Source organism: Pantherophis guttatus, chromosome 15 (genome assembly GCF_059756535.1).
Source record: "Pantherophis guttatus breed Tessera chromosome 15, ASM5975653v1, whole genome shotgun sequence".
In the NCBI taxonomy this organism is placed as follows: Eukaryota; Metazoa; Chordata; class Lepidosauria; order Squamata; family Colubridae; genus Pantherophis; species Pantherophis guttatus.
The window spans coordinates 3,389,525-3,401,860 of record NC_142077.1 but is presented as its reverse complement, the minus strand read 5'-3'; the positions used below and the strand labels follow the sequence as shown (position 1 = coordinate 3,401,860).

The 12,336-nt window shown below is 43.8% G+C and overlaps 2 protein-coding genes across 3 annotated transcripts in view; one reads left to right on the top strand and one right to left on the bottom strand.

The window, feature by feature from the left end:
* Window positions 1-1,332, top strand: part of SKI (SKI proto-oncogene) — a 136,777-nt gene extending 135,445 nt beyond the window's left edge. Inside the window, exon 7 of the mRNA XM_060694190.2 lies at window positions 961-1,332. Within this exon, the coding sequence (XP_060550173.2) occupies window positions 961-1,149 (189 nt within the window). The 3' untranslated portion in view covers window positions 1,150-1,332. The remainder of the gene's footprint in view (window positions 1-960) is intronic.
* A 4,109-nt stretch (window positions 1,333-5,441) lies between these two features.
* Window positions 5,442-12,336, bottom strand: part of MORN1 (MORN repeat containing 1) — a 145,015-nt gene continuing 138,120 nt past the window's right edge. The window contains exon 15 of one of the 2 annotated variants that reach the window (XR_004592479.3): window positions 5,442-8,661. The gene's annotated coding sequence lies outside the window, so the exon portion shown is untranslated. The remainder of the gene's footprint in view (window positions 8,662-12,336) is intronic. The other variant, XR_015730060.1, reaches the window with a different exon arrangement.

Here is a 12,336-nt window from a genome sequence, read left to right as displayed (position 1 = left end):
ACCTGGTTAACAGAAAAGGCTGCTGGTGAAAACATCCCTTTGAGAGGCCTCTGTAACAGTGGTGGTATTCGGGCGAACTGGTAGTGGCGACCTGCCATCCTATTTAGCTATGTTTTCTAAGCGAACTGGTGGTAAAATTATGTGAAACCCACTTCTGCTCTGTAATGGTCTGTGGGAATGGCCTTGGGAGATGGAGTCAAGGGAATGGACAGATAAGAGACAGCAGAGCCCACAGATGTACAATGGGTGGAGAAACAGGCTCAGAAGAGACCCTTATCTAGATTTTTGGAGCTGTAAAAGGGAAGGAAAGGAAACCTGTTCCATATTTTGTTTAACAATGAAGTAGAATTAGCATAGCTTGTCATGTTTCCTCTCTGGCCTACCTGGCTGACACCTGCCAGTTTCAGGAGAGCCGAGGCAGAAAGTGATGGAAACATGGGACTTCTGAGCCTGGCATCTCCGCCATGAAGCGTTAGATGGGAACTGGGTGCGCCAGGTGGTCACCTCCCACTTGCACAGCTGGGATGTGGCAGGCAGGAGACCCAAATTGCACTGTCTGGCTTTTTCCTGCCAAAGCTCAGCTGCCTCTTCAGGGCTTTTGCAGGTGGCTCTGTCCATTTTCAATTTTCTCATAGTTGCAGAGGAGGGGTTCGGCGTGCGAGCGGCACAAATAATGCGCCGAGTCTTTCTGCCTTAATGCCTAACTACTGTACCAACAGAGGGCTTAAATACGACGAGAGAGAGAGAGGGGGGGAGGGAGAGGAGGAGGGGGAGACGCTGTGTCTCCTTCCCCGGTTGTTAACCCAAACCCAGGGCCGGCCTTCAACCAAGAAGGACAAGGTTCCAAAAAGCTAGGAGAGAGAGGGAGGCGCTCACCCACCTGCGTGCCCCCCCCCATCGCTCTAAGCAGTTCGGGGGACCCCCGCTAACTGTCTTGCTCTGCTGGTCTTGTCCCACCAGATCGAAGATCTGCAGGTGAAGCTCCAGCACGCGGAGGCAGACCGAGAACAGCTGCGCGCCGATCTTTTGCACGAGCGCGAAGCGCGCGAGAACTTGGAAAAAGCCGTCAAGGAACTGCAAGAGCAGCTCTGGTCAAAGCATAACGATCTGCCCAACAGCGCGCACACCCCGAAAGACCCCGAGAACTGAGACCCCCCCACCCACCCGCACCCCGGCCCAAGACCGGTGGAATCCTGCTGTGGCCCGAGAGCCGATCCGTGCATAGTAAGCAAGACTGCGTGGAAGAGGCGTTTCCCCATCCCTGCATGTAGCTAAACCATGGATCTGGTTCTTAAATCGGAGGGCAAATGATGTTACTCTTTATAACGAAAAGCACTGAATTCTGCCTCTTTTTTTTAAAATCCGTATAGCACAACATTTTCCTGTGCCTATAACGTGAAAAGTGTTTATAAATCTACTCTTTTGAGTCTGCAGCAAAAAAAAAAAAGGAAAAAAAAATTAAAAATGTATTTTTCTTTTCTACTGGGGAAAAAAAAAAAAGAAAAACCTATCCGGTCAGCAGCATTTGTGGAAATAAGGGACAAGCTTCGAGGGCTGCTACAAATATATATATATATAAATATAAATATATGTATGTGTATCCACACACCCACATACGTAAACACAGAAACCCCAACAAGCCCTTTTGTTATAAGCTATTTCAAAATGCAAACCGTTTAAAGTCAAGACGACGTATTAAAAATCATTGACAAGATTTTTTTTTTTTTAAATAAAAAATAAAATATATTATATATGAATGCTGGGGTCAGGGGTGGGATACTTTTGATGCCTAATGTGTAAACAGGTGTTGGAAAGTGTTTCAGGAAAGAAAAAATAGCCATGAATGATTTCAAATCAAGGGATTTTTTTTTTAAAGGAGAATTTCCAATTTTGGGATTTTTTTTTCCCCACTCCCTTTCTCCAGGTTTCAGCCTCTTTTGTTTTCCCTACGTTTTGATCATAAAAAAAAAAAGAGAGGATGTTTGTACGTTTAGGAATAGAACTCTGTCCTAAATAAACCCAGCCTTATGAAATTTCAGTGTTTTGTTCCTCGCAAAGACTTGCTTTGACTCCAAAGCACTTCTGAATTTAGCAAACAATAACCCATCACATCGAAAAAAAAAAAAAAAGAACGAGAAGGAAGAAGTTCGAATCTGAAAAAAGGAACAGCTGGATCGATTCCCTCCCCCCTCCCGGTTGCTTGCGAGCAAGACGCGGGAACGAGTGAATGGCACACGCGTGTGGGGTTTTTTGGGGGGAGGAAAAAAAAAACCAACCCGCCTTCCGTTTTGCTCAGCGAATTCATTCCACTTTTTTTGATCCACGACCGCCTCCAAATTTTGCAGTGTTTGACTGACGGACTCCTCCTCCGGGACTTGCCGCCGCCACGCCGCAGCCCGGAGAGCGTTGGGTGCCCTTTGAACGAACGAGACTTTCGCCTTTGTATTAAAAGAGACAAAAAGACTTTTGCTGCTGTGAATAAGCCGACTTTTGTTTATTCTTTCGGGATCTCTCTTTTTTTTTTTTTGGGTTGGTCACGGGGTGGTTTTGTTTGTTTGTTTGTTTGTTTCTCATCTGACAAATGCTTTAATCTTGGGATTGGAAGGTGCCAGCAGTTTCCGCGTCCTAGCAGAGTGCAGCCAGAACATGCTCGGGGGAGGCTTTGCTCTGGCCTGAGCAGACCCCCCCCCCCAATTTAAGACATACACATAAAAACACACACAGACTTTTTGGGTGAATGGGGAGAAATCTGAAGTCCCCCCGTCCCGTCCCGTTTGCTCCCGTGCCTCCTTTTCAACCATCTTGTAAAAGCTAGCATAGTTGGCTGGGGAATTCTGGGAGTGGAAGTCCACACGTATCGCATAAAGGACCGGCTGCAAGTGTGCAATGCCTTGACAGCCACTGGGGGCGCAAGGAACACGGGTAACTTGCCCTCCCACGGGACCGCGAGATCCGCCTTGGCTGCCATATTACAGAATTGTCACGGGTTAGGGTGAGTCTGGAGCTGCCAAGAGCCACTTCACGATCCTCGAAAGATCGGTGGCTCTAATGGTGGAGAGGGAGATGGTGAGGCCTGTCGGAAGCCAGCCACTGACCGTAGTTTGCTCTTAAGCCAGAATCCTTTCCGCCCTACATACCAGCTTGTTTTGCTAGGCTCAATTCCGAGGAGCGACAGCTGCTTCGTAAGGCCCAGCCTATACCAGGATGAAGGAACTGCATTCACACGTCTCGCAAAGCCTAAAGCCAAGAATAAGTTGCGCAAAAGCGAGCAACGTATTCTTGGCTTGTTTGATTTGCTACCCCGCCCCCCCTTCTCCATGATGGCTTATTTTGGCCCGGTTTGATTGCAGACACGGGCAGGACAGAAAAACACATCAGGATGAAGCCAGAAAAGCCGAAACATTAAGTTTGCATTCCCCTTTTTGCACGTTGCATAAAAGCCATATCTGCAGCTGAGAAGCTGACAACAAACTGGGTTTCAAACTGAAGTTTATTGGCCTAAACCAAACCTTGGGGGTTTTTTTCCCCCCTTGCCACTGCTTGAATATTTTTAACGATGCCAAAACCAAATCAAAGCAACCACATTCTGACTTTACCCAACAAAATTCCAAATTTTCCTTCCCATTTCACTGTTCTTAAAGCACAGAAGGGAAACGTGGTTTTTTTTTCCCCTCCCTCCGGTATTCACACTGCGGCAGCCTGTCCTAAAATTAAAGTATTAATTTGCAGTACACTAAAGGAAAAGAAAAAAAATGTATTAATTTTTTTTTTTTTAAAAAAAAGCTGTTATTATCCATTCTAATAGCCATTGTAAGCATGAATGTTGAAAAGGAGGAAAGTACATTTAGGGAAGTGGGTGGGAGACTGGTTAAGCAACCATATAAATACAAAGGAAGATTTATTAGAGAAAAAAAAAAAGGAATCAGGTTACTTAGGCAAAAAATAAATAAAATACACGAAAAGCACGAAACCGCTCAGCGAACTTGCTTGCATGATACAACTTTTGTCTAAGTTTGAGGTCTCTGCCCTTCTTCCTTTGCAATGAATGGGTTCAGCTCTAAAAGTGCAATGCAAAAAAAAAAGAAGAAAAAAAAAGAAAAAAAAGGAATATTGTGTTTATGCAGTTATTTTTTTAATGTGAGGTTTTTTTTAAAAGAAATTGCTTCTTTGTATGTTTTTTTTTTCCTGCAGTTATTAAAAAGAACATATGCATGAAATTAAAATTTTTACCATACATATATTAACTAACGGGCATTATTAGTGTCTTATGTAAAACTACATAAAGGTTTTTCTCTCCTTCTTCCCCCCAAAAAGACCCCGTCAGCTGTCTGAATTTTCACTCTCACTCTTGCTTTCTGGTTAACGGTTGACCTGCAAAAAATCAAATTTTTGCAAAATAACGCAAAACTGAGGCTGGTTAGGTCAATGCAATCATTTTCTTTTTTTGGGGGGTGGTGGAAAAAGGGGGGGGGCAGGAAATTTCCCATGGATTCCACCCACCCGAGATTGAAAAAGAAATTGATGGCGAAGAGGAAAGAAACCTCTCCGTGCCAGGGCTGTTGAGAGTTGAGTGGTGGGCACCATTGACAGTATATATTTCATGCCCAGGTTCTCTTTGGCATTTCCTACATTTTAAGCCTTTCATTGGGGGAGGAAGGTTAAAATTAAAAGCAAAATCCGGGGTACGGTCTCCCAACGCAATTTAGCTCGGGAAACACCTCCCCCCCCCACGGAATTACGGGTATCCGTCCCCCCCCCAACACCCGTCTACTTCGGATGGGCCTTTCCGTTTCGCAGCATCGCCTCCCTCCTTCCCTCCCTGTGAAATTGACACGGTGTGGAAGATGTTGCTTTCTAAATTGTGTGTGTTGTGTTTTGTGTCCTTGTGCATTTGGGGTGCGGGAGGGGAGACGTGCCCTCTTGAGACAGCTTTAAAACCAGCGTCCTCGCTCGCGTCGAAAAGGGGCTGTAGCAGCCTTTCCGGAGGAGACGTGGGGAAAAGGACCGCGATTCCACCCCGTGGTTGGCGGGGGGGGCCACGATCTGCTTGGAAGTGCCACCGTTTTTGAGGCCCCCCCACCCCGCAACCTCAGCCTGAGATGCCATCATCGGGATGGAGAAGAATTGAAGAGAAGCAGAGGGTACCATCCTGTCTCCCTTGAACCATGATGCTCAATCCGTAGCCCTTTTTAAGACGGGTGGACTTCAACTCCCAGAATTCCCCAGCCAGCTTTGCTTAAAACGGTTTAGCAACCACAGTCTAAACTCTGGTTTTGCTCTCTTAGTTACCTGGTTTAATTTGGAAAGGAGGGGGGGGGTTAATGGCGTGTATTTTACTCCCCTCCCATTTCCTTACAGAGCCGTATTTGAAAGGGGAGGGGTTTTATTACATATATAATAAACTTATACATAAATATAAATGCAGACATAACGTATCTAAATATTGTATATGCAGTTTAATTCAATTTTTAAAGACATACCCAGCTACATTTTTAACAAGGGGCGGGGATGGGGAAAAATATATATATATATATATACCAACAGCAATAAAACATTGATGTCTACGGAGCAGCTAAGAACGATTAAAAAAAAAAAAATCTCCTTTTTCAAACGGAATTTACCCAATGTAAAATAAAAGCATAAAACACTGTAAATACTTCATTTATAGCTGTATAATAAGTGTATATGGAGTTTCACTTTTTGAGGTTCTGTTCCTTCTTCTTCCTGAGCTGCTTTGTTTTACAACTCAACGCTTTGAAATCGAAGAAAGGTTGAAATTTGTTAGGATCTAATAAAGCCCCACCACCAAGAAATAACCAAATCTATTTAGGAATTTCAACGTCGGTTAAAATCTTTGGTCCCTTTATTGGCGTCTTATATAGTCATGCTTCATTGTATTATATGGTTAAAATAAAATAAAATAAAATGGAGATTTCCTTCTCTAATTCAAGCAGTTTACGTACGAGAGATTTTTTTTTTTTTAAAAAAAGAAGAAACAAAATAATTCCAGTTTCAACGGAGGGACTCAAAACTGCAATTTTTGAATAGATTTTTTTTTTTAAAAAAAATTGAGCACGTTTTTGCCTCGGTCTCACCGCTGCTGCTAACAATTCGATGCCTTCCCTGTTTTAGACTTAATTTTTTATGTAATTAAATGTGCTTGCTTGAGTGACAGAAAAAGAGGGGAAAAGAAATTGGTAACTCTTCGCCCTATCTTTCCCTTTTTTTCCCCCAACTTGGAAACAGAGAATATTGTAACATAAAGGACTTTTATCAAAGTATGTATAAAAATAGCTATGCTTATAAATAACGTCTCAGTGACTTTATGTACAGTGTATAGACTCATTATCGCTAATAAAATTGTCCGGAAAAAATAAATTCCAAACCCCGTAAAAAGTATGTTATTTTTACTATTAAAGTTTACATAATCTCACCAATTGAGTAATCCACGTGATTCAGAAAAAACCCCAATTTCGGGGTATAAAAATTGGGAGTCAACAATAAATGGGTGTTTCTTGAACCTGGAAGACTATCCAGGTAGTCCTTGAGTTACAACAGTTCCTTAAATGACCATTCGAAGTTACAACGGCAACATAATAAGGGGCGAAAAATAAACATATTTCTCTGCACTAGGAACAGAGGTGGTATTCAGCTGGTTCGTACTGGTTCGAGCGAACCGCTAGCAGCGACTGCGGGTGGATGTAATGCCGTCCTATTTAGCCACATTTTCGAGGCCAGGCGCGTGCACGTGAGGCGAGCGTGCGCATGGGGCGAACTGATAGAATATGTGGAACCCACCGCTGACTAGGAGAAATTTGAAATCGGAATTAAGAGCCAATTTTTGGGGATTGTTGCCAGGGGAATTGGAATACTGGCCTTTGGAGAAGTGGACATGGACATCTTGATGGAAATTTTTTTTTTTAATATATGGAATTCGAATGCAGTGAATCTCTTAAGTCTTTTGGTGGGAAGAAAAAGTAAGACGGCGTCTCGTATTCCTCGCCCAAAAATGAGATTCTCAATGGAGGTGACTCAACAGAAGCTTAAACAACCACCTAGCCAGGACATGTTCTAATCTGCAACTACATTTTTTAAAAATTGTGTAAATCGATTATTACGACTTTCTAAGGTAGGAAGGAATTTTTGTGGTTCACAGAAAATGAACTTAATATATTTCAAGAAACAAGTTCAACGAAGCAAAGACCTCGCTCCAAATGTTTGGGGATTTTACTCCTTGCTCGGAAAATGGAGAGGGAAATAAGTACGACCACCTTCTTTTTCTCATTAAGCTTTTTTGAAAACGATTCTACGAAGAGAGGCCCATGGAGGAACCCAGCAAAATTTCACATAATCCGGCACCTCTTAAGTCAGCCGTGTAAATCCGACAAGGCGCTTAACATTTTGATTACACCGCATTACAAAATTGTCCCACAGAGCTTTTCATCTGGCATACATGGATTTGCCCGGCCCTTTTGAGAAACCTGGTGGCGGAGAGTTCCGTAAGTTCATTTAAATAAGGATTCGGTTCTGTCAACCTGGATGAAAACTACCAAGGAGTTTTGGGAGCTGAGAAAGACAGTGCCAATCTTCCCACCTAGGTGGAATAATGGTGGGAGGTAGAAATGAGAGTCACTGCCATGAACTGAGTATCATTTTGGTGGGGCTGAGATCAGTGGTGGTATTTCAGCCGGTGTGAGCGAACCGGTGAAACCCACCTCTGGTTGAGATGAAGAAGATTCAGCTGGTTGGGAGGCTGCAAAAAGGAGTAGGGATTTTAATCCACTGAGCATCTCTCAGAGGCAATGAGAAGCTCCTGGCTGGTTTTATCTGATTTAAACTCCCAAGGACTGGCAACCCCAAAGACTTGGCACTGCCATTCACCTCCCCTTCCTGCTTTGAAAGGTGCACGGTCTTTTGCAGACAGTCTAACATCTGTTTCGCAGACACCTTTACGACACAAATGTGCGAGGATTTATGCCAACTCTTGCCTAGGTGTGAAACCAAAATACACACAGAGAGGCAGCTTCAATGGGCTTTTCCAGCACTCTGGAGGCCGGGTGAATTTATCGAACAATCAACCGAATAAAACAACCATCCTTAAATCATTCCTTTCTGGAGCAGATGCGATCAAATCAGGATTGAACTCAACGCTCTGCCAGTTTCACAACCACTTTAACGGGTTCAAAAGTGATGGGGGGGGCGGGAAACAGAGAAGATTGACAGGGAATTTGAGAGGACGGTGTGTGTGTGTGAGACCTATAGGGTGGCTTCCTGTTCCTGATTCAGCTAAACAGCAAATTCTAACGGAACTATAATCGCTATCTTTATTAGGCTAAAGCAGTGTTTTCCCCTCCATCTTGACAACTTTAAGATGTTGTGGACTGCAACTCCCAGAATTCCCCAGCCAGCGTGGGAATCTTTTTTTTCAAAAAATTGGGTGGTCCCAATAGGCTGGTGTTCGCCTTTTCTTTTTCTTCATGTGGAACAATACAGTCTGCAGGTTCGACTAGGGTGTTAATGGATGGTAAAGAGAAGGAGAGAAAATGTGTTTACTTACTGAAAGCTAAGGTTTTCCTTCCTTCCTTCCTTCCTTCCTTCCTTCCTTCCTTCCTTCCTTCCTTCCTTCCTTCCTTCCTTCCTTCCTTCTCACAAGTTCAACTGCTATAGAGAAAAAAAAAGAAGGATCTTATTGATACTTCTGCAAACAAATTGCAACTTCTGCTTATAAAACTGTACATTTGTTGCTATCCCAATCAAACTTGTATAAAGTTTTTTCATCCCGTTTTGGGACGAAACCAGACATTCCGTGCAAAAAAGGGCAATTCTGAGAGTAAAAGACTGTCCTGTATGAATGCCTAACTCAGGTTTGATCCAACCTTGGCAACGTTAAAGACTTCTGGCCTTCAACTGCATTCTGTCTGGCTGGGGAATTCTGGGAGTTGAAGTCCACAAGTCTTAAAAGTTGCCAAGGTTGGACACCCTTGTGTCCACCAATCTCTCTCTTTGCTCCCTTGGCGCCTTAGAGACGAGATTTCGATCCCTTGAACGAAGGATGGCAAATGTCTTAACCTGGATGTCTGCTGGTTTCTCTTCGCTTTCATTCTTTTTTCATCTTTTTTGTTGCTTTTATTTCAATCCAATTGTTCAATTCAGTTCAATGGTTTTAATATGGCTGTACACCGCCCTGAGTCCTTCGGGAGAAGGGCGGTATGGAAGTCTAGTTATAAATAAATAAGTAAATAAATCCGTAACTTGCTGACTTTCAGAGAACTCAAAATCTCACATACTTTTTTTTTTTCCCCTTTCCCCGTAACAAATCTCTTTTTTCCCGGTAAAGTCTGGTCCAAGACTGTAATAAAAAGCTATCTGATCTGAATCTCGCATGCCCTTTTAAGTTACGTTGGAGGTTAGAGGGACGTAGGCCGGGGACGAATTCACTGGCAGCGGTTCCAAGGTTTGGGGACAGCTGCTGAAAACCGCTCCCAATGTCTATGCAAGGAAGCCAAGGGCCTCTCTCGACGCTTCAGTGTGTCTTCTAAGTGTCCGTCAGATATGCTGTTTTCCAGTCATAAAGGGAGACAAGCCATCCCCATTAAACCAGCCAGCCTCTCTGCCCCAAAGGGGCCTTTGGGGTTAAACATATGAGCTGCCATATTTTGATAAATGACTCAGGGGTGAAATCCAGCAGGTTCTGATGAACCGGTAGTGGAAATTTTGAGTAGTTCGGAGAACTGGCAAATACCACCTCTGGCTGGCCCCAGGAGTAGGGTGGGAATGGAGATTTTGCAATATTCTTCTCCCTGGAGTGGGGATTTTGCGGTATCCTTCCCCTGGAGTGGGGTGGGAATGGGGATTTTGCAGTATCCTTCCCCTGCCACGCCCACCAAGCCACGCCCACAGAACCGGTAGTAAAAAAATTTGGATTTCACCACTGAAATGCCTCCAAGGGTCCATTTGTAAACTAAAGATTCCAAATTCAGAACAAAGGGGTAAAAATAAGTTAATGAGCTGAGTGGCTTATAAAGGTAATGTTATCGATAAAATAAATATTTCGCTCCCCGTTCCCTTTTAATTCCTCTCTGGAGCATTTCCAGTCTTGCCTCCTGCTAGCAAGCGTGGGTTTGCATCTGGAGATTGGTCTGTGCGTGTCTGTGCAATCTCTCTCTGTGTGTGTGAGTGTGTACAATTTTGATCGACTGGTTCTAATCTCCACCTGCATATACCTCATAGGGACAAGCCACAAATATTTCAGCTATTTGATTTATGAGAACCCCAGCAAAAAATTTGCCAGGGGAGATATCCTGTAAGTACCATGATTGATGGCTTCTCCAAAACCTCATAGTTTTTAACACTCCTGCTCATGTGGTTCTCTGAAGTGGGGAGAATTAGGGGGGGGGAGGGAGGGAGGGAGGGAAGGAACGGAAGAAAGAAGGAAGGAAGGAAGGAAGGAAGGAAGGAAGGAAGGAAGGAAGGAAGGAAGGAAGGAAAGGAAGGTGGGTGGGAGGGAGGGAGGGAGGAAGAATGAAAGATAGAAGGAAGGCAAGAGGAAGGAAAGAAGGAAGGAAGGGGGGAGGGAGGGGGGAGGAAGGAATGAAAGGAAAGAAGGAAGGAAGGAAAGAAGGAAGGAAGGTGGGAGGGAGGAAGGAAGGAAAGAAGGAAGGAAGATGGGAGGGAGAGAGGGAGGGAGGAAGGAAGGAAAGGAGGTAGGAAGGAAAGAAAGAAGGAAGGTGGGAGGGAGGGAGGGAGGAAGGAAGGAAAGAAGGAAGGAAGGAAAGAAGGAAGGAGTGAATAAGAATAGTGAGGAAAGAGAGAGGAGGAGGAGAAAAGGAAGCCCACTCCTTCAGCTTTTCTGTCTTTCTGGAAACAGGAAGACTATTAAAAGCACAGTATTAACTATAGCTTGATTTTTGCATTTTTTTTCCTCCACTTAATTTGAAAAAAAACCCCAAACATTTGTGTGATGGGGGGCAGGAAAAACTTAAGTCCACTATATATCTTTCCCGACCTCCCTCCCCCATTTAACAGTGATGTTCACGTGGGGATTTCTTTCCCCCTTTTTCAAATCTTCTCATCGTCCCCAACATTATTTCTTATATCACACTCTCTTTTTCCATTGGGCTAACGATTCAAGAACAAAACCTCCGCCATTAAATCCCGATTCAAAAATCACCCTGAACTCCTTCGAATGGGGGGGGGGGAGGAATTGGACTGGAAAAAAGGAAATCCGCTGATTTATCTGCAAAAAATGCAGAGTGGAAAGAGATCACTTCCAAAGCTGCAAAGAGAAAAAAAACAAAAAACCCCAAACTCCAGCAGAGTGATTCAAATTAGCGACATTTGCTTCTCGATCAGAAAGCAATTTTGAATTCTTTCTGGCTTCTCGTATGAACCATGCTGAAAATTCCAGATTCAGAATACAACTTTTATTCTCCCCCCCCGTCTCTTTTCAAACTTTCACTGAAATAATATGACATCAGTGCTGTCCTTCTGATCACATTCACAAGCTAAGTGCCGTTTCTTCAACCCAGGAGGAAAGATTTCTGATCTTCCCCCAGCTATGAAGGCAATTCTTTTTTTTTTTCCTGATTTCATAGAGGGTCTCTTAGCGAGAACCTTCCTTCAAAACATAGGTTATTATTTCCAAACCTCAAATGTCCGCCCCCCAAAAATATAGATTCTGCATAGGTTAATCATGTCTCGGGAAGATTCAGTAAACCAATTTTCTTTTGGTAAAGCAAAATACGACATCGGTTGCAATTCCCTCTGTTCTTTGACGCAGAATGGTTGAAGAGCGGTTGCAGGAAGTGGGTACATCTAGGAATTGGGTAGCTCCATTGTGGTACTAAGTCAAGAACTATCTGCACTTAACTAAATTCGGTAGCAACCTAAACACTGAGTGTTTTTACACTAGGGTCTCCTGCTTGGAGGGTTGGACTAGATGACCTACAAGGTCCCTTCCAATTCTTATTAATCTGTTACGCTTAAGGATCATGGCAGTCCTTGAAGACTGATAGAGGAAGATTCCTTAACCTGAGAAACGATGCCTGGGTGACTTTGAAAAGATGTTGAGACTCTGGAAAGAGTGCAGAGAAGAATTGGGTGTGTCTAGTTTAATGAAAAGAAGGACCAGGGGAGACATGATAGCAGTCTTCCAATATCTCAGGGGCTGCCCCAAAGAAGAGGCAGTCAAGCTATTCTCCAAAGCACCTGAGAGCAGGACAAGAAGCAACGGGTGGAAACTGGAGCAGAGCCTCAGTGGTGCAGCGGACTGAAGTGCTGTTAAGTGCTAGCACTTAGCTGCCAGCTGCCTGCAATTAGTGCAAGTTCGAATCTCAC